Genomic DNA, 23,329 nt, shown 5'->3' with positions numbered 1-23,329 from the left:
TACAAAGATGCCTGGCCTGGCTCCTAGCAACGCTTCATCAAGGGATATCCTACATGATCCAATTAGTTGCTAAATCCTGCTACGTTTGTCCCCACAACACCTCTACCATAACCCTCTCCTATCCATTAACAACAGCCACTACCGTATTCTTTTCATCACCTCTCACCTAGGTTTCTCACTAATTTTGCAGTTGCTATCCAGTTGGTCTCCCTGCCTCTTCTCTTCTTATTCATATTAATATATTCACCATGAAGCTTCTGAAAAGATTTTCTTAAAGTATAGATCAGGCTACCTTACTCAATAAATTGCAATGGCTCCCTATTGCCTCTAGGATAAATAAAAACTCTTCATAAAATTGCCTTTTAAGGCCATTTACTACCTGGCTCTCTATAATGGCAGATTACTCTATCAAGTTTTAATATGGAAGAACACAGGTTATTAAATAGATTTACATTTGCCATATGTAAGCCATGTCTTCTTCCTGTCTCCCTCTGCCTCATATAAAAATGACATTCAGGGAAGAAAAATTTGATATATCACATTTAGCTTTTAAGGTATCTACTAATCCCGTCTGGTGTTATGAAAGAGTCCCATTGTAACTGTATAGATGGTAATATTTTGCATAGTTGGCAACTAGAAATTTATTGTTGTATATTTGTATATTGTAACTCATTGTTGCCTTAGGGTGATAAATATGAACCAAATCCGTTTTTTAAGTCAGTGAATTTCATGAAATGTTACCATTTCTAGTTACTAAAGGTCTTCCCTTTTTCCTGGTTCAGGTGCTGTCTTACCATGCAACATGTTCAAAAGCTGAAGTTGACAAATTTAAGGTAAGAAATTTGTAGGTAATTGAAACTTGAAACTTACATATATCCAATCTGTGTTTCCTTCCCCACTTGCTCCCATACTTAACCCTTTCTTTGTGGTGATACATCTCTCTGGTATTAACCTTAGATATTCAATGTTGAAGAGGACTTTGAGGGAAAGAGGGAGGAAGGGAAGACAAACCTGTAATTGGAAGAAATGTATGCACAAAATACAGTAACCATCAAAATAGATTTTGTATGTGATTCAACTCTAGCCTGTTCCCCTTGGCAAGGGGAAGCGAGTCAGTTAACAAGAATTTTGAAGTGTCAGGAACTGTACTGGGGAGACAACAACAAAAACTAAACAGTGTCTGACCTAGAGACTGTAGAAGCAATTGATAAAAACAAAGATGTAGATTATAGAGATATACAGAAAATGTGTACATATATGTTCATGTTTACATGTACCTATGTCTATATTTATAGTTGCATGCATATATTTACATTTATATACACATGTATTTTCATACATGTACACACACACATATACATAAGTAGGAACAAAGTATATAGAAAGTAGCTTGAAGGAAATTTAGGAAGCAGCTAGGTGACTGGATAAAGTGCTAGGCCTGGAGTCAGGAGGACCTGAGTTCAAATCTAGCCTCAGACACTTAGTAGCTGTGTCACCCTGGGCAAGTCACTTAACCCTGTTTGCCTTCCACTGAAGAAAGAAATGGCAAACCAGTCCAGTATCTTTGCCAGGAAAATCCCATGGACAGCATGGTCCACAGAGTCACGAAGAATCAAACACAACTGAACTACACAGAAGGAAATTTAGGCGGTGGGGAAGCACTAGCACCTGAGTAAAGATCAGCAAACAGCTTCATGTGGGAGGTAGCACTGAGCTCTTGGGAGGGACAAAAGGTAATTTCCCTTGGGATACCTTCACTACTCACATTATTCTCAGGAAGGCAGTAATGCCAAAGTGGCTTATATTTTTCCTTTCCTTTCTTCTCCCCAAAAGTAAGTTTTCTGAAGTGGTTGAAGCACTTGGAAGTGTGGAGAACCTGATGACTATTTCTATAGTACCCGTAGACATATAGGGAACTCCTAGGTAAATATCAGTTATTTCTTAGGCAGGAGCCACCATTTTTGGGAAAATGACAAGAGCAGCAATAACCTAAACTGGGTAAGACAGAAGTCAAAAGATGTTTTCCACACTAGTGAAAAATGGAAAACAGGATGTACCTTCCCCCGAGTCCTCAGTTTTGCAACAATGAGAGTAATAATAAAATGTCCTGTAACTTGATAGATAAGGCTCAAGTCTGTGAAAATGAAGGCTCTGCTTATGACATTCTTGCTATGGGGTTTTTAACCTTAACTTGCTACTTTTCTTATACTGGATCATTTGTGTCATACTGGCACTTGGCAGTAACTTTCTAATTGGTCCATTCTGTAGGAAGATACAAAACTCAGTTTTTTACAAAACTAAATTAACATCACCTAAGATGGATCTAAGACATCACATACCCAGTTCTACTCTATAAAAAGAGGGTTACAATGGGGGCTTAATATGTTTATCATAATCACACTCATTTTACTGACTGAGAAAAACAGGACTTGGAAAGACCAATTTGCAGGGTAAAACCATAAATATAATCTTTTGATTAGCAAGAAGAGAGAAAAGGTTGGGAATTAGTGGAGTGAAACAGAGGTCACACTTCCAATAACCGTAAGCATGTGAAACATACCTGAAGTCCTAAAAGTAAGGAGAAAAAGAACTCTGCGCTGCACATAACTGCCCATAAGCCACTGACCTGCAGACTAGGAGAGAGGCAAAACCACTTTCCTACACTTACCCAAGCGAAAGAACAGCAACCAAAAATGTGCTGATAGCAGAGAGGGGACAGAAAACCCAAAGGAGAACAGAAGGTTTAAGATTTTAAGAGTTAGGTGTAAACATCCAAACATACCTTTACGTTACAGTTCAGTCATTGTTTGGTCCTGCCCGGCTCTTTATGCCACCATCTGAGATTTTCCTGGCCAAGATACTGGAGTAGTTTGTCATTTCCTTTTCCAATTTGTTTTGCAATTGAGGAAACTGAGACAAATAGGATTAAGTGACTTGCTCAGTCACACACAACTAGTAAGTGACTGAAGCCAGATTTGAACTCAGGTCTTTGTGACTCTAGGCCCCCCACTTTATCCGCTGTGCTATCTAGCTGCCCACATACCTTAGGAAATACCTCCTAAGGGCACTATTATATTATAGCCCAGTAGAAATGTTGTTCACAATAATGGTCCTAAGTCTCAGAATCACTATTTTCCTTCAGATGATACTCAATCCATGCACCCAATTGCTAAGACCCCCCTGAATTACTTTATATAATTCTCTCTTTTTTTGTATATGTGTGTATGTATGTGTGTATATATATATATATATATATATATATGCATATATGTATATGTAGTATTTACGTATGTATGTATTTGTATCTTGCAATAGAATGTAACTTCCATGAGGATCAGGACTGTTTAATTTTTGTTTGTGCCTAGAATAATGCCTGAGACATAATAGGTGCTTTAATGTTTTTAGAATTAATCAAGTAATTGCTTAAGAAAATGTCGACTGTATTCAATGCGCTCTTTTGGGATGAATACACTATATTTAAAAAAAAAGATTTGTATGCAGAGTGGTTAACATCAAAAGAAAGCTTCAATGTTTTCCAAGGTGAAAAAATCATTCTCTTCTGTGGAATACCCACTCCCCCATCATACCAGAAAATTGAGGTGTTATGATTTTATTAATAATAAAAAATACAATAGAAAGAAGATGGAAGGAAGATAACAAGAGTGAGGAACGACTAATAAGCGACATTTTGTGGGACATGTCAGGAGACTGAGGAAATCACAGTCTAGAGCTCTCTGGTCTACTCAAATATCTTTTATGCTTTGGTTTATATGTCTTGATTGTAGGGTTTGCCAGGTTTTTCTACTATTAGATATTATGTTCCAAAATATGAGGTATTTAAATTTTAGAGCAATGCATTATTTCTTTTTAAGATTATTAACTTACCTAATTTATATCAGGATTTATTCTGAAAGGAGAACTAGTATCTCATAATAATACAATTGAGATATAGTGAATAATTATAATCTAACAACTTTTTTTAGAAAGTAATAAAATATTCTCACAATTGTTAGTTGATACCTGTTGTAACTGTAGCAATAAGAACAAAACAGATACGACCTTAAAAATAATATTGATTAAGGAGTCAGAAGCATCATTCTCTGCCTGGACATTTACAAGAGTAGTTCCAGAGTATTGTTAATGAATTACGGTAAATAAATGCTTTGCTTTGACCATCTATATGCAGAAGATTTATGCCTACACTAATGCACATTGGTTTCTTTGCCAACTAGAGAATATTCAGAATGTTTTATGGTAATGAGAGTCAGTGTAGTAAAGCAGATGGAGTGTTGGAATTAGTGTCTGGAGACCTGGGTCAAAATGCCAGCTCAGATACTTAATAGCTTGGTGATTTTGGGCAGGCTAGTCACCCTCTCATGGCCTCCGTTTCTTCGTTCTTAACATAGGAATAATAATATTTGTGTAGGTGTGATGAAGAGGAACCTTTTAACAGTTTCCTGAATCTTTCTTTAATAAGATGGAATTCCATTGGTAAGGTTTACTCCTCATTAAAAAGGTTAAAACACAGAAGCATTTTTTTCTGGCATTTATGATGTCTTACTGAGAAGATATAGATTTGCCTTACTGTGAGCTAGGGCAGTTTCAGAGCATCCTTTGGACTTGAACTTTAAAGAAGGAAAGCTGTACAGGCATACAGTGAGGGAGGCAGGAAGAAGTAGAGCTTAGACAACCAGACAGAAGGTGGTCTGACACCAATAGGTTCTGACGCCCTAGAGGGAAGCCTTGACTGTTCTGTGGTCCTAACAGAGAAATATTATATGACCCCAGAAAAAGTATAGAACCCAAAGTCTCTAGCAATGACAGGAGAGAGGGGCAGCCAGTTGTCATAGTGGATAAAGTACCAGCCTTGGACTTGGGAGGACCTGTGTTCAAATTCAGCCTTACTAGCTTTGTGACTCTGGGTAAGTCACAACCCAGATTGGGTTCAAAAAATGACATAAGACAGAGGTAATAGTGGAGCAGCAAGAACTTCTTAGATAAATCTGAGAATTGTAGGATCAAGCATCAGGAAACAAGGAGACAAATGGGCAGAATGACAGAGGAGCTCTTAGGATAAAATTCCTGGACCAAAACTTTTATACTTGGAATAAGGGATCCTAAATAATGAAAAGAACTTCCTGGGCCAAGTAGAAGCTAAAGCTAAGAAATAGCCAGTGACAGAACCATAATGTGACAGAACAAACCTAGACTCTGATTCATTTGTATGGTGAGTTATGTGGACTGTGAAGGTCCAGGGAAAAGACTTGAACCTCGGGTGACTCCAAGTGCTTCCTTCTCCCAAGAGGAGTACTATAGTACCACTATAGTAGTACTATAAATTTCAAGAATTGTATCAGTCCCTTGGAGAGGTAGAATTCACCACATGACTTTAGTGCAATCCCAGATACTTTCTCTTTGGTGGGAGAAATAGAATGTCTAGCTCAATTCTGGGGAAATATTATAAGTCTGGAGGACTATATTATAATATTGGTTCACTGCCATAGGACAGGACAAACATAAAGGGAAGGAGAAATATCAAGATAAGTAGTGTTAAACTCAGATAGAAACTGGAGGCCAGTAAACCAAACATAAGGATACCTATGAGACACAGATTGACTTAGAAAACCATATATTAACATTAACTAAGTTCTATTGTATTTTTATCTATTTCATTAAATGTTTTCCAATTACATTTTAATCTAGTTCTCATACTTGGGAGTACTGCCATCCATCAACGTTTGACGCTTCTTGTCTAGATAATTTATGGGACAGGGTGTAAATCTATTGTATTTTACATTTCTTGTTGGGTTAGGTAAAGTTTGTCTTATATTTGATCTATTGTTAACCTAAATTTTTGCATGCAACTAAAGGCCCTTTTTCTTTTTCTTTTTTTTTTTTAAATAGTAACCCAGAAACAAGTCCATTTCTCACTTTCTCAGGGAGGCCCTAGCCAGGGGTATAAATCAAATAAAATAATTTGAGGGACTTGCTCCCAAGTTTGAACCCAGTCTATGTAAATGGAGAACTTTGGTTTGGACAACAAAAAGAGTAGGCTCTCTCTCTCTCTCTCTCTCTCTCTCTCTCTCTCTCTCTCTCTCTCTCTCTCTCTCTCTCTCTTTCTCTCTGTCTGTCTCTCTCTGTGTCTTTCTCTCTGTCTCTCTGTCTGTCTCTGTCTGTTTCTGTCTCTGTCTCTCTGTGTCTCTGTCTCTCTCTCTGTCTCTGTCTCTCTGTCTGTCTCTCTCTCTTTCTCTCTGTCTCTGTCTCTCTGTCTCTGTCTCTCTCTCTGTCTCTGTCTCTCTCTCTCTGTCTCTTTCTCTGTCTCTCTCTCTGTCTCTGTCTCTCTGTCTCTCCTTAGCTATGTTAGGAGAAAAAGAAGCAGTGAGATCGCTGTTCGGGGTGAAGAGGTCAGTGATAACTGATGACAGGGAGAACACAGGGCCAAACAATTATTATTTTGCTTCTGTTTTCTCTGCCAAGGAAAATGAACTTTGAACTGAAAGGTACAGAACAAGAATGGCAAACAGGGAGTTAGTGCCTAAGATAAATAGATAGGAAGGGAGCACATTGATGTATTTGATGAATTAAAGTTGCCCGCCCCAAGTGAATTACATTTTCGGGTACTGAAAGAAATGATGGATGAGATTTTTGAACCACCGTCATCAGTGATATCTGCAAGATCATGGAAGAATAGAGAAGGGAAAACATGCCAGTTTTCAGGGAAGGAACAGGAGTGGAACATGCCATCTACAATCCAACGAGTTTGACTTTGATTCCTGGCAAAATTTTAGACATCTTACTAAAGACATTTTCATTAGCTATTCACTAACCTTCTCCTTTGTTCAATCATTATCCATCTCTTGTTTGTGGATCTATTTTACGCTCAAGGCTATCGTGGGATCTCTTCTTCTTTCTTCTTATACCATCTCTTTGTGATCTCCCCAGCTCTAATGGATTTAGTTATTGTCTCTATGCAGATGGCTCCCAGATCAATATAGCCAACCCTACTTTCTCTGTCTCTCTGTCTCTGTCTCTGTCTCTGTCTCTGTCTCTCTCTCTCTCTCTCTCTCTCTCTCTCTCTCTCTCTCTCTCTCTCTCCTCTCTTTCTCTCTCCTGAGCTCCAGTCCTCCATCATCAGTTGCCTGTTGGATGGCTCATTTGACATTCTGTAGTCATCTCAAACTCACATGTCCCAATCAGACCTCATTATCTTTCCCCCTAAACTCATCTCTCTTTTGAACTTCCCTTTTCCTGTCAAAGGTGCCCCATACCCTTACAATTATCTATATTTACAACATGAGAGTTATCCTTTACTCTTCTCTTTTCCCTTACTCTTCAAATCCAATTGGTTGCAAAGTCTTGTTGACTCTACCTTCACAATAAATAATACTACTACTAATAATAGCTAGCATTTATATAGTAACTTAGGCTTCTCAAAGCACTTTACATATATTATCACATTTTTTTCATATCATATTTTTATCCTCATTATCACATTTTTTTCTCCTTGGGAGGTAGGTTAGCATTATCCTTTTTTACAGATGAGGAAACTGAGGCTGAGAGAAGTTAGTTGATGTGCCCAAGGTCATAAAGCTAGTTAGTGTTTATGGCATAATAATAATGACATTTATATAGAGCTTATTATGTGCCAGGCACTGAGCTAAGCATTTTACAATTACTATCTTATTTGATCTTCACAACAAGAATTCCCTGGCGGGGAGCTGCTAGTATTATCCTCATTTTATTGATGAGGCAATTGAGGCAAGCCAAGGTTAAGTCACTTGCCCATGGTGACATAGATCGTGAGTGTCTGAGGTCATATTTCAACTCAGGTCTTGTTGACTCAGTCCACTAAGTTCCCTCACCTCTATCTCCTTATCTCCACTTACACAGGCCACCACCCTAGTGCAGTCCATCAGCACCTCTTTCCTGGACTATTGTAACAGCCTCCCAACTGCTCTTTCTTTCTAAAAAGCCTCTTCTCCAATCCAGCTTCCACAAAACTGCCAAAGAAGAAGTCTGACCATGTCACTCAAATAGAAACAGGGACCACTGAACCATACATGTGGCCTTGCAGGTCACATTTTAACTTAGAAAGTCACGTATTAATAGTATATCTGTTTTATTATATTTTCATTTATTTTGTTAAATATTTCTCAATTACATTTTAATCTGATTTGGCCTACACTCAGAAGTATAATAGCCCACGAGTCATGTGTTTGACACCTCTGAGTAAGAGGTGTCAATTGGGAGGATTTAGAACTGATTGAACAATTGGATTTAGAGAGTAGTCAATGACTACTACCAATATGGTAGCTCAATGCTACCATGGTATGCCATACATATCTATAGTTGGCCCAGTGCCATTTGACATTTTTATCAATTTCTTATATTAGAGAATAAATAGAATTCTTATCATACTTACAGATGAATCAAAGCCATAAAGGAGAATCAATAAGTTAGCTGACAACTGGGGTCCAAAAAGATTTTGACAGACTAAAACATTAGAGTGAACCTAATAAGGTAAAATTCAGTAGGACTAAGCATAAAGCCTCAAACTTGGGTTTAAAAAAGTCTTCCTAAGTGAAAGATGGAGGAGGCAGGGTTAAATGGCAATGTGTAGGAAAAGGACGTCTGAGTTTTGGTGGAATGGAGGCAAGGCAGCACAGTGATGAGAAAGTCAGAGAAGCTGATGCAATCTTGGTCTGTTAAGAGAAGCAGGGTATCCAGGAATGAAGAGGTAACAGCTTTGTATTTGGCCCTGATCAGACCACATCTGGAATATTATGTTCAGTTCTAATCAGGGATGTGCTGATGACTGGCTCTCCAAGGAGCAGAAATGAACATACAACATACTTTGAAGCTAAATTTGCATTCTTGACATTTTCTCCATCACTTTCTTAAGTCTAGAGACAATAAACCAATCCTCGGTTTGTAGTATTTGTCCAATTTTGATGTGTAAATATTCATACTGAATATTGATGCTCCATCCTACTGGTTCTAAGGCACCAGGCTTTCAGAAAGGTGTTGATAAGATAGAGGACAACCATGATGTTGGGGGAACCATGCCTTATAAGAATCTGCTGAAGGAACTGGAGACATTTTGCCTAGAAAAAAGAAGGCTCTGGGAGGACATGATGACATCTTCAACTTGAAAATCTATCTTTTGGAATAGGGATTAGATTTATTCTTCTTGGCCCCAGAGTAGAGAACTAGGAGCAATTGGTAGAAATTACAAAGAGGCAAATTCGACATTATATAAGGAAAAATTTCCTACCAATTAGAGCTATCCCAAAGTACAGAGGACTGCCTCAGGAGGTACTATGTTTTCCTTCACTGGAGATTTTCTAACAAATGCAGAATTACTACATGTTGAGTATATCATAGTAGGTATTGTTTCCTGGTTATAGACAGAACTTGAAAGCTGCTAGGGTCCCTTGTACCGCTAAAATTCAGTGATTTTGTTACATGGTGGTAGAAGGAGGCAAGGTGGGGAGAACACTCATCCAGGATTATTAATTTTTGTTTGGGGTCACTGATTATATTTGTACTACCTGCAGAGTTGCTGTTAGTCAGTCAACAAATGTTTATTAAGCTCCTACTGTGTGGCAGGCACTGACCAAGAGCTGGGGATATAGAGAAAATCATAAGATAATTCCTGTTCTCAATGAGTTCACAATCTAATGGAGGAGACAGTTATGTATGTTAACAACTACACACAGACAAGCTATATAGAAGTTTATTTGGAGATGAGGAACAGAGAGAAAGCACTAGAATTAAACGAGATCATGAAAGGATCCCTGTGGAAAGTAAGATTAGCTGAGACTTTAAGGAAACTGGGCAAACCAGAAGGTAGAGATGTTATAAGGTTAAGTGCTTTGAAAATCTCAACATGAAATATAAATGGTATTTTTATATGAAAGATTTGATTTGAACCTGTTATTTCATTGGTGCAAACCCCTTCAGTTAGGATCTGCAATTGTTAGCCAATTTAGAGTCTCAGAGATTATCTGGAGCAGTGGTGGGGAACCTGCAGCCTCGAGTCACATGTTACCCTGTAGGTCCTCAAGTGCAGCCTTTTGACTGAATCCAAACTTGACAAAAAAATCCTTTTATTAAGGGGATTTGTTGTCACATTGAGAGGGTCTGACAGCCAATATGCTATGCTGCCTGACTTACTATTTATACAGGGACAGGAATAGGGATAGAAATATTTACTGAGGATACTGAGAAACCCCCTTTGCCAGTGCTGGCTGGTACCTTCTCTCCAACTTAAAGTCTTAGTTGCCTGGAAGTTAAGTGACTTGCCTGGGGTCACACAGTCAGTCTGTGTCAAAGGCAAGGTTATTAATAATGTGAATGTGAAGTCCTGACTCAAAGCCAACCCTAGGCAATTGTAGGTACTACACTGGGGAGTTGGGGGGAAAAGGTGTCTGATCTAAGAGGCAGCTTGGTACAATTGGAAAGACCATTATTTTTTGGAGTCAGAAGATTTTTAGGTTTATTTGTGCTTCTGTGTGACTTTGGGTAAGTCACTTGATATCTACAGGCCTCAGTGGCCTCATGTATAAAATGAGGGCATAGGTCTGGATGATCAGTTCCCTTCCAGCTTGAAATCCATGACCCTATGAATATGGTCATTAATCAGGCTGCTTTTCTCTTAAAGAGGTAATTGAAGGTAGGGGAGAGCTGGTGCCCCTGGCTATTAGGCTCACAAACATGGAATGGAGGGGTGGCCTTCCCCATTTTCATACATAGCCTCATAGATTCTAAATTTTGTAAATTCTTTTACTTTCCAAGGGAGGGGAAACATGATTTGTCCTGGACCTTGAAAGTACTAATGACTTTAAGTCTCTCATTCTCTCACTAGGGACAGGCCTGTCTAGAATAAACTAAGAAAGCTAATCCACAATGGTAAATTCACTAATATTACAAATTGAGTTAATTTTGAATTTTCTCATACATTATTCGTAGGGAATGCTGTATATAGGAAAATCATCCATCCACCCCAAGTAAAGAACTATCTACTTTAGAAAGAGTCAGATGTAGATTCTAACATGAATAATGTTTCCCTTATAAACTTATTTTTGTTCACTTTTCTTTGGATCAGGCAGGACCAATCGAAAAACAGAGGGTAGAGAGTGAAGATTAGATGCTACCCTCACTGAAAAGTCACTGATCTTCCATGAAATCAAATTAAGAAAGACATTAATGGGAAATGTACAGGTTTTAATGCCTACATATATATATATTCACATATATCCTTCTTATTTAATATAAACAGAGATAATATTGAAAGACCATACTGACAATGAAATCCATTTGAAGAAGACATTTAAATGGGTTTAATAACCTGGAGATGCCAGCTGTGATAATATAAGAAAATGAGTTTAGCATACCAATTATATGGAGCTGTAATTTCACACTGATTCTTGCATTCTGTGTAGTGGACAGAGCAGACAGCACTTCTGTGTACTAGCGATTTGACAGTTTAAATCACTGGAAGGGCATCCTCACACTCTATTACCATCTTCTATCATCTTGCCTTTCATTTGAGAACTTACGAGGTTACTGCATATAACAATGTGCAGGTTACTTCTACTGTGATCAGAAATGAGCTAGTTTATAGCATGATAATGGCCTTGATAATTAAACACCAGTAACTCATGAGGTGTCTGTGGACTGTACTGCTCATTTTATATTTTAAACATTCAAATATTAATATGTAGGCTATAAATTTATATGTTAGTATAATAAATACTGTTCCTTTTTAAATATATCATTGGGCTCAACAAGAGCCAAGCTCCTTATAGACTTTCTGTCCCAAAAACAATAGTGCTTCGTGGTGTAAAGGGTCTATCAATGCAGTAAACCCCATTTGCAAAACTGATCTTAGGGAATTAGGTTAGAATCTGTTTCACAGGCAATGTGGTATAGTGGATAGAGTGTAGAATTGAAGTCAAGATGACCTGGTTTCAAATTCTGTCATTCAGTAGCTACATGACCCATGGCAAGTCATTTAAACTCCCTAAGTCTCAGTTTATTTATCTGTAAAATGGAAAGAATACCCTCTTTATAGGATTGCTATGATGCTCAGATTAGATGGTGTATGGAAATACATTGCAAGCCTTAAAGCACAACGTAAAGGTCAGCTATTATTATCATTAACAGACCAGACTTGTGATTTCACTGTAATAGGAAATTTTCCTATCAATACAGATATGTACTTACTCCAAAACTTAGTCTTAGAGAGATTCCTTGGCACGGGTTATGTAGCTTGCTTAGAATCACATAGCCAATATATGTTAGAGATCTAACTTAAACTTAGGTTGTGAGGTCGGCTCTGTCAACTACACCATAATTCCTTTCTTCTAACTTTTTAGATGGCATTCAGATTGAAATCATCCTGGGACAAGTGGCTACTTCTTCAGCTAAAAGCTAGCATATATGTGTATATCTTTAAAATTTGCAGTACTTTAATTGTGTTTTCTCATTTGATCCTTATTACAACCCAGGGAGGTTCTATTATTTTATTCCCCTTTTACAGATGAGGAAACAGACTGGGAGGTTAAATGACTTTCCCAAGGTCACACAGGTATCTGAAGTAGGTGAACTTGGGCTTTCCTGACTCCTAACACTCTATCCACTGCACCACCTACCTGTCTTTACTATTATTCTTATATAGCTAATGTTCCAGGTACATGTGGCCCAGATGATAAAAGTAACTATTTCCTGTAGACAAATAAAAATACTCACATGATTTTTACCTCCATAACTAGGTCTATACCTTGTGAAAACTTTTGGTTTCACATAGCTTGGAGATGATGAGTATTTGGTATGGTGACATCTATTTAAATCATTGTTAACTAGTTTTTGTGAATTAATATTGTTTCCAGGTGATTATGGGGAGCAGTTGGGTCTGTCACAATGGTCCAGCCCAATCCAGTTTCGTGGTTGAGTTCTCTGGCATATTTGGGGGTCTGGTATCTTATGAAGATTTGTTTTTGGTGACTCCATGAAAGACAGTAAGGTTCTGATGCCACTCCAGCCATTGAGTCACGTCTTGCTAGCTTTGTGGAAGGTGATAAATTTTTACAGTTTTCAGTGATGATTGTACAATTTCTACTGCTTCCTTCCATATTAACATTGAACACTAGGGTGCACTTGTCAATTGCTAGTGGCACTGACAATACTGAATTGTCGTTGTAACGCTCTCCATTTTTATAGACAGGTATTCAAGTCAGCTATTTGGTCTTTGTTTCTTTATCAACATATTGTTGGCTGAGCTTAAGTGAATGTTGTCCATGGAGGGTTTTTTATTTCACTTTTGGATCTTAGGTATTTCATCGGCTTCAGTCTTTGTTAAAGTACTTTCAGTTATACTTGACAAATCCAAATATTCTCTTCCTCCTTCCTCCTCTGCCTCCTCCTCTTCCTGCTCATCTTGCTCATCCTGCTCAGTGTTCTTCTCCTCATCTTCTTCTTCATCCTCCTTTTCCTCTTCCTTCTCCTTCCCCTCAAGCATAAGAACTCTTTCATTGCTAACAGTATATGATTTAATGAAATGTGTCCACAGTTAATAAAACTAGAGTCAGAAATCATTTAAGAAATTATGCCAAAGTTGGTTGTGGTTCTTGTGTTTTTGAGTTTACAGTTGAGTTAAACTGGTCCTTATGAATCTTAATATTTTACAGAATAATCACATTTGTCTCAATTAATGATATGTTCAAAGAAAAGCCACCTAACCAAGACAGAGATTCAGATTTGGGAGGGTAGGATAACTCACTAAATAAATCCATATAATGAATTATGCATGTTAGTTAAGACTAGGGCCTGAACTAACACATGGCTGCATCCTATAAATGTTACAAGTCTAAGGCCATTTCTTGTCACTATCATTAGCAAGGAAGAGGGTACAATGTGTCCTTTCCCTTTCTCCAACCCCATCTCTCCCCATCCCCATTAAAAGACAAGGCATAAGAGTAAGGACTAAACCTCACTGAATTGGAATAAGGTACCTCTGCAGGAGAAAATCCCTTTTCCTTACATAGATCAGCACCATTAAACACAAAAAAAGTTTTAATTTGCAAGAAAATTCTTCAGTGATCCTGAGACTAAAAGGAAGGAGGAAAGCTTTATTCTTAACTTTAACCATTTTTTTTTAACTTAACCCCTGTTCTTGGGAACTTCATGATATTTCAATTGACCTTGGGTTGAGTCACAGAAACAGCTGCTGATAACATGAGAGGAAAAGTATGTGAATGGATCTAACACTGACGCTTTTAAAAAGGGGGAAGGAGATAGGGGTCCTCATATTATTTTCGGGTAATGAATGTATAATGCTCTTTTTATTTTAAAAAAAAATAGTGTCCATGGTTTGCAGTTGTTCTGCCCAATTAAATTCTCATTCTGGAGTTTAAGAAAACTGAGGAAACCAAGAAAAATTGGAAACAGTAAAGGCTGGGAAGGCATTGCCTCACTCACACCAAGAGGCGTGTATGATCTGTTATTCTGACATATTGCTTGTCTCTCCCAAAATCTGACTAGCTATCTAGCTGCGCAGAAATCTCTTGTCATCTGGAAGCTCAAAGGAAAGAGAGCAGTCCTACTTTATAAGATAACATATATGTGGGCATGAAGAATATCTGCTTAATGATAAAGTATTTGTCAACTGATAAAGTCTTATGTTTAAGTCATGAGGACTTATGAACTGGAGACCATTTGGAAAGAGATACCAGATGAAAAATGGGAGAGTGGGTTTATATTTCTAATATTTCATATAGCAGCACCTAAGATCGGTAAGGTGGCACAATACTCTTTGCCTTTGAAATATCATAATTTTCATAAGAACTTTTAAAATGAAATTTTTCGGTTAAGTTGTTTCCCCCATGAATTGACCTGCAGAAGAGAAATCACCCTACAAACCAATGGTCTAGTTAGTCTTAGAATGCTTTATCTTACTTAGGCTTGAAGGAATACCTGAGTGATTTGAAACTGCAGCCCTATCTTTTCTGTTGGTGCAGGCAGGGGTTGGGGGTGGGGAAGGAGCTCACTGCAATCAAAGGGATGAGCTATGGAAAATCATTGAGAAATACATGTCTGAGATACTGCTGTTTGGCCACTGGGTGCCATCCTTGCTCCATGTTAAGATTTGCTGAACTGCAGTCCTGAGAAAATGGCTCAAACCCTAAAGAAGGTAATTCAAAAGTAATTTCAAGGTGTAATAATGTTTTTGTGTGTGCGTGACCTGGAATATGTTAGTGACACTGTCAGCTTATTCATTTGCACATGGTAAAAGAAAGACTGGGAAAATTCCCTTGCTGGTTTGGCTGCTCCCACCAAAGCCTCACATGTAGCACGAATCTTCAGTGAGGTAATGTTATATACAAGTGAATATCAGAATCCATCAGAGCCACATTTCAAGGCATTACTGCCTTTGGGTGAGGTCAAGGTCTAACTAACCATCTTCCCACCCCCAAACCTCCACCAAATTACTTTGGGAAGTAGCCAAAATGACACTAAGCGTCAAGCTAAAGATTCATTTGTGTCTACAGTTTTCCTCTTGTGTTTCTGGAGCCGTTCGGCCTGCGTACGTTCCCAGACAACTAGATCCAACCTTCTTACTATGGTGAATTCATAGAGGGATATTATCCAATATGCCTCTGTTTCATGACCCTGGATGACTGAGCTGTCAGCTTGCAGAAGGCCAGCCAGGATAGTGTATGTCAGCACATAAAGGACCCCTCTTTTAATTGGGGGCATTGAGGTGATGCCAGGCCTGGAGTCAGGAAAACTCATCTTCCTGAATTCAAATCTGGTCTCAGAGACTTATTAGTGGGACCCTGGGCAAGTCACTTTAACCCTGTTTGCCTCAGTTTCCTCATCTATAAAATGAGCTGGAGAAGGGAATGGCAAATCACTCCAGTATCTTGGCTGAGAAAACCCCAAATGAAGTCACAAAATGTTGAATGCCACTGAGCAGCACAGCAACATTTTACTGAGGCTGACAATCCACTGTGTGAGACCTCCGTCCACCAGGGCAGAGCAGAGCTTATCTGTGACATACAGACAAAGACAGCTGGATGACCACTTTTTCTGTACGTTATAGTGGGTGCTCTTTCCCTCGATTAGTTAGCTAGTTGGTCTCCCAAGCTCCCTTTTAACCTTCAAATCCTTGGATGTCGTGAGACCTGTTTGAGGCTCAAAGAAATTAAACAACTTGCTAATGGCCACATAGCTGATAAATTCAGATGCACTATTTTGATCCTATACTGATCCTGACTCCTATACAATATAATCAATTAAAAGCGTTGCTGGCTAGAAGATGCTGATAGACAGCTTAGTCAGGCAAGGACAGTGGTGAGAAGAAGGGAAGGATATTGGCTCCTTTCTATTATATTCTCATAACTATTTATGGGCCCTCTGCTAACAAGGTTCTTGTATATGACCTAAGTAGAAGAGTAGAAATTATATTAAAGGCATAGAAATTACTGAAGTGGTAGCAGGATAGGGATTCCCCGTGAGGGATTACTGTTCATTTTTCCAGTTTAGCAAATGGATACAGCACTGTTTGTTGTTTATTCTGTCATTTGGATTGCTTAGGCTGGGTCCTGAATTCCTTTAATCGGCAGAATTTGTAATGGGATTGGGCTGGTAGATTTATGCTTCTGTTTTGGCATCTCTAGTTCACTTACATTGTACATGTTTCAGACCAATGAAAACTGTATTCCAGCTCATTTTTGACTCTGCATGGAGTTACCCAGATTATTTCCACCTAAGTCAAGAAACAAAAAACTACATATTCAATGACATAAAAACCATGAAGGATTTAGCCAGTTTTGGTTTTGTGAAAACCAGATCCAGAAATGTGAATGAGATAGTTGCGAGGTCAGCCGTATTATTTAACATAAACTCAAGGCTTCCAGGAGGGAGGCAGCTAGATCGATAGAGTGCTGAACCTAGAGTCAGGAAGACCCAACTTCAAATCCAGCCTCAAACAATTTCTAGCTGTGTGACCCTGAATAAGTCACTTAACCTCTGTTTTCCTTAATCTACTGGAGAAGGAAATGGAAAACCACTCCAATGCTTTGGTCAAGAAAACTCCATGGACAGGATAGTCAATGGTGTCATGAAAAATCAGACATGACTGAACAACAACAAACCTTCCAGTTTTTATAGAAATTAGACTGGGGTTAGGAGGAATCACAAATAAGTTTCATAAAAATAAAAAATAGATGGGAAACCCATCCTGACCAAAGTCTTCAGGGTCCAAAGGGGTGGGAAGTGGGATGAAGACCATCTGTGAGACTAGATTATACAGCACTGTGTGGTTTTGATTTCCAGAGTTCAAATTTAGTCATAGACACCAATTTCATGACCCCAAGCAAGTCACTTAACCTCAAATGGGGATTATAACAATTATGCTGCTAAAAAGAGATAATATTTATAAAGCACTTTGCAAACTTTAAAGTGTTATATAAATGCTCCTCCTCCTCCCCCTCTCCCTCTGCTATCACCACCAACACTCCAAGCCTCACTCTCCTCGTTGTTTAATAAGGATTGGACTAAATGGCCTAAAAATCTATGATTTTTAATTGTCAAATGCTCTCCTGCTTTCTCTCCACCGAATGAGTCCACTTAGCCAGTCTCTGTTGCTCTCTATTGCCATCTGCTGGTCTCTAGCTACTGCGTAGCCTCTGGATGTGCTGCTGTCCACTAGGATTGCAGCTTCATTTTACCTCCGGTTAGTGAGCCGGGGTTTTGTTGTTGGTTTAAATTAAATTTTATTTTTTGAAAGTGAAGAGCCTCCTTTTCTCCCTCTCACCCACCTCTGAGAAAATAACAAAGGTAAAATCCCTTTCCCAAATATACACAGTCAAGTCAAACAAGGTGAATTCCTTCACCAGCCATGTTCAAATAAACACATACACATGATACACACATGTTACATATGCATGTGTTATATGTGTGTACATATGTGTATACATATACATATATACACAAACACATACATATGAAATTTCTCACTTCCCTTTCAGAAGGTGGGAAGCCTGTTTCATCAAGGCTTCTCTGGCATTATGGCTCATCGTTGTACCGATGATGATTTCTAAGTCTTTCAAAGTTGTTTGTCTTTATGACATGATGGTTATTGTATAAATTGTTCTCCTAGTTTTGCCTCACTTCAACTCTGTATCAGTTCATACAATTCTTCCTCAGTTTCATCTTCTTTTTTTCTTTAATAAGTGTATTGCTTATTTTTAATATCTTTTTAAAACTTTGGTTTTCTCTTTTCTTATAGCACAATAGTTTTCCATCATACTCATATACAGTAACTTGTTCAACCATTCCCCAACTGATGGATACTTTCTCAGTTTCTAATTCTTTGCAACCACAAAAAGAGCTGCTATAAATACCCTTGTGTAAATGATCTTTTTTTTTCTTTCTTGATCTCTTTGGGATATAGACCTGCTAGTAGAAACCCTGGATGTAAGGGTTTGCACAGCTTAATAGCTTTGGGGGACATAGTTCCAAAATCCAGAATGGCTAAACCAGTTCAAGCTCCACCAACAGTGTATTAATGTTTTCCTACAACCCTTTCAGAATGTCTCATTTTCCTTTTTTGCCATCTTTCCTAATCTGATGGGCATGAGGTAAAACCTCAGTTTTAATTTTTCATTTATCTAATTATTAATAGTTTGAATCATTTTAGTCATATGGTTATTGATAGCTTGGATTTCTTTCCTTGAGAGCACCTGCTCATATCCATTGATAATCTATTAATGGTTCTTATTCTTTTAAATTGAATTAGTTCTCTATATATTTCTCTTTATCAGAGAAATTTACTGCAAAGGTTTTTCCTTTTACTTGTTTTTCTTCCAATTTTAGTTGATTTGATTTGGTTTGTATAAAATGTTTTTATTTTTATATAATTAAAATTGTTCATTTTAACTTCTACGATCCCCTTTATCCAGGGGTGATATGATGCTCAAATGAATGAGATAAGGGATATAAAGCACTTTGCAAACCTTATATGTGCTATATAAATATTTATTATTATTATCCAATTTTATTAGCTTACAGTCACCAAGCTTCTAATCTTTTAATGATTATTCCCTTAGCCTTCTACTGCACTTTTCCTGAGTTCAAGCAATGTCTATAGAGCAATACAGGGGTGCTCTGGTAAGTGTTTAACCACCAGGCTTTATGGGGAAAAATAAGTGTGTACACACTTGGCTATTGTACTGCAGGCCTCAGATCAGCCCCCAGGCTGGAACTAAGATCAAAGCCACACAGGTGCCACTGTGCTTCTGACTGTGTTCTTTGCTCAGTAACCAGTCTGCTCCTAACCCCTACCTAGGATAACAACCACTCATAGGTCCCCTCTTCAGTCCATCCTGCATCTATGACTTGGGTGTGGATAACGAAAAACCAAGCTGCAAGTTAGGACGTATTCTCACACCTCGCTCAAAGTCAGGAATCTCTTCTTGTCCTGAGACAAGTTCCTGGGCACTGAAATGATCTATGTGGCATTCTTCTGGCCAGACTGTGTCCCCAGGATACACAGATCTCTGTCAGTGCTGACCTAGCCTGGAAATGTGACTCACTGTAATTTGTTTTCTTGTATTTCCCAATCAGAACTCAGACTGGAATGTTTTCTATATCTTTATGAATCAGTTGTGTTGGGGAGCTCGGCTATACGTGTTACTGCTACGCCATCATCTTGACCCTATCTGCAAGCCCAGGGTTTTTTAGGGTTTTTAAACCCACCTGGGTATCCAGAAAAAAAAACAAGTACTCAGGCTTAGATTACCTTTTGAACTCTTTTTCTCCTGCCACACTTTCATCTGAGTTATGGTCTGAAGTTTCTTTCACTCTTTTCATTTTCCTTGGTTACTACCTTGCGGCCATCCAGGCACTCGCAACAAAATTACAAATGCGATGGAGATTCTTCTTACCTCTTCTTATGATGCCTTTGGTAGCCTTCCAAAAAAACCAGTACAAGGAACAAGACTGAAGAGACTCAGGTGGAGCCAGCAACCTTGAACTAGCAGATAGTATCTGTTACTGCGGAAAGATCAGAAGCTCTGGAATTCGATGTCCTGTGTTCAGATCCCATCCCTGATACCTATCTCTGTGAACCTTGGGCCCAAATTTCCTCATTCAGAGAATAAGCAGGTTCCCAGATGGTCTCTGAGGACCCTTCCAGAGCAATGATCCTGTGATCCTTTGCTCACTAACTTCAGAGAACTATGAAACCAACAAGTGCGAGAAGTGTGAGAAAAGCTAGTGAAAACTCAACTCAAGTTCAGTGGGTCCCAAACTGAACTTATTACCCTGCCCCGCAAATCCTCCCTTCTTCCAAACCTCTATTTTTTTTTCTATTGAAGGCAATGTCCTTCTTGGCATTGTGCTCTACTCCTTACTTTCCTCCATCCATATTCCAATCATTTGCCAGTTTCCTGTTTCTACCTTAACAAGATCACCTGCCTCTGACTCCTCTCTACCCGCACAGCTGCTACCTCAGTTTAGGTCTTCATCAGCTCCCAACTAGAGACAGGTACCTGACTGCTCTCATCAGGTATGCTGCTTTCTCTTTGTAGTACACTATTAAATGATATGAAATCATGAAGCATTTGACTGTCTTTGGTTTTGTGAAAAACAAATCCAACACAACTCATTCACAATGAGATAGTCATGAGGACATTCCAGAGTAGTCACCACTCCCATTAGACTGTGAACTCCTTGAGAACAGAAGTGTTTTTTCTTTTTGTCTTTCTTTGTATCCATAGCATTTAGCACAGTGCCGGGCACATTGCAAGTGCCTGACATAAATTAGTTGACTAACGATCTCTGGGCAGCTAGATGATTCAATGGATAAAACAATGGGTTTAGAATCAGGAAGACTCATCTTTGTGAATTCAAAACCAGCCTCAGCACTTAATTAACTGTGTGACCCTGAGCAAGACACTTAACCCTGTTTGTCTCAGTTTTCTCATCTGTAAAATGAGCTGGAGAAGGAAATGGCAAACCACTTCAATTTCTTTGCCAAAAAAAAAACAAAAAAAACCCAGGTAGGGTCATGAAGAGTTGACATGATAGAAATTACCAAACAAACAAAAAAACAGGCCTATCCTGTGTGATTGCTGCCAAAATGATTTTCTTTAAGCCCAGATCTGACCGCATGATTCCCCTACTCAATCAGCTCCAGTGATTTCCTATGATAAAATATAAATTTATATTTGGTTGTTAAAGCCTTGGCCCGGACCTATTTTTCCAGCTTTCCTGGACATTCCACCCTCATCCACATTCTGTAGTCTAGCCAATATGGCCTTTTCTCTGTCCCTCACACTGATCTCCCTTCTCCTCTGTATGCCTCTGTATTGGCTGTCCCCCATCCTTGGAATACACTCAACTCCTCACCTCTGCCTCATAGAATCATTCTCCTCCCTTTAGATGCAAGCACCACTTTTATGTGATCCCTCCAACTTCTAGTGCCCACACTCCCGAACTACTTTGTATTTATGTGTACTCTTTTGTACATTTATATTTTTATTTCTGTGTTTTATTTATATATTTCTTGCCTTTTTCACTGAAATGTGAACTCCTTGTGAGTAAAGATTATTTCATTCTTTGTACTCCTATCTCTTCCTCTAGCACAGTTCCTGGAACATAGTAGGCTCTTAAAAGTTTGTTGACTAAATGATTGAGGGTCTTAAATGCTTTTAAAAAAAAAACCCTCTCTTTAAGGTCATTGCCATAAACAATGAATGACTCTTCAAATAGTTCCCCTGTTTTTTAAATATCACTGTCTTCAAACTACTTCACAACAGTAGGTTGTCATGAGGGCTTTGAAGCTCAGAGAAGTTAATCTACTTGCTTAAGTTTCATGGTCACACAACTGGTAAATGTCAGGAGATTAGAGGATCCAGTACCCTTTCCACCACACCATACTTCAGTGCCTGCCTTCCAGCCAATATTATCCGCAGAAAGAGACAGGGGAAGTTGCTTTCTCCCCCTACATTTTTATGTGACCCACAAGTATTTTGGGGACTTTGATGATACAAAATTCCTACATGACCTTGACAGTAGAGCTATCCTAATGGCAAGGAAGGTTTAGCCTTCACATTTCTCTAGTTTTGGTGTCACTCAATTACAGTTGCCCTGACCACATAAATGGTTTATCCCTAATGCTCAGTTTCAGATTTTAAAAGTAACAGAATTTATTGAGATTCATATCTCATGCGTAGGACTTGTTAGATTAGCAGTAGTCGGAATCATCAGATTCCATATGATGGACGGCTTTGAAGAAATCATGTTACTTCATTTGCAAACACAAGATGATAAAGAATATTCCCTGCTCTCAAATATGAGTGTCTGCCTACGTATTTTTGGTCTATGGTTTCTTCCATGGAAGGAACTCCTAGAACAAACACTTGTACAGATATAGATCAATAATTCATCTGAAAGTTAAGGCTTTTAGAGCTTCATAGGGCACTGCAAGGTTCAGTGATTTGCCCATGTAGTTGGTAGATGCTGGAGGCTGGGCTTGACCTCAGGCATTTCTGGCTCCAGAGCTGATATGTTCCAGTACGATAATGCTTCCTTTTCTAAAATATTGCTCTTGTGCAATGGTGGCACATTGAATTTATATAATAAATGTTTTGCTTTTCAAAGTTCCTTCATGTCCACCATCTCATTTTATTCTTATAACACATGTAAGATAGGTTAGGAGGCAAAGATAACAAAAAAGAAAAAGTAATAGTAATTAACATGTATATGGTGTTTTAAGGTTTGCAAAGCACTTTGTTGTCTTATTTAATAATTACCTCTAATTTGATTCTTATAACACATGTAAAATAAGTTGGGAGGCAAACATAACACAAAAATAAGAGCAACTAGCATTCATATAGTGCTTTACGGTTTGCAGAGCATTTTATTATCCTATTTAATAATTGTAACAACCTCATGATTTAGCAAAATTTGGAAAATAGCAATTATTAGGAGATGTATTTGTGGACAGGGACATTCATGCACTGTTTAGCAGAGTAGTCAACTGGTCCCGCCATTCTGGAAAGCAATATGGAACTATAAGCAAAAAGTCACTGAACTACGCATCCCTTTTGACCTAGTGATACCATTACTAGGTCTATAACTCAAAGAGCTAAAAAAATAGGAAAACATTTATAGCATGAAAGAAAATATTTATAGCAGTTTTTTGCTGCATCAAAGAACTGGAAAAAAGGGAGTGCTCATCAACTGGGTAGTCGCTGAACAACATTGTGGCTTATTGACATAATGGAATATTGCTGAGCTGTAAGAAATAATGGAAGGA

General features: G+C 38.4%; 1 protein-coding gene across 5 annotated transcripts in view; it reads left to right on the top strand.

Annotated features, from left to right (window-relative positions):
* Positions 1–23,329, top strand: part of PDE11A (phosphodiesterase 11A) — a 571,707-nt gene that overhangs the window by 380,396 nt on the left and 167,982 nt on the right. For all 5 annotated transcript variants that reach the window (XM_072612423.1, XM_072612422.1, XM_072612427.1 and 2 more), the window contains one exon: positions 783–833. In XM_072612423.1, coding sequence (XP_072468524.1) covers positions 783–833 — 51 coding nt within the window. The remainder of the gene's footprint in view (positions 1–782; positions 834–23,329) is intronic.

Source organism: Notamacropus eugenii, chromosome 5 (genome assembly GCF_028372415.1).
Source record: "Notamacropus eugenii isolate mMacEug1 chromosome 5, mMacEug1.pri_v2, whole genome shotgun sequence".
Lineage (NCBI taxonomy): Eukaryota > Metazoa > Chordata > Mammalia > Diprotodontia > Macropodidae > Notamacropus > Notamacropus eugenii.
This window is presented reverse-complemented; position numbering and strand designations above follow the sequence as displayed.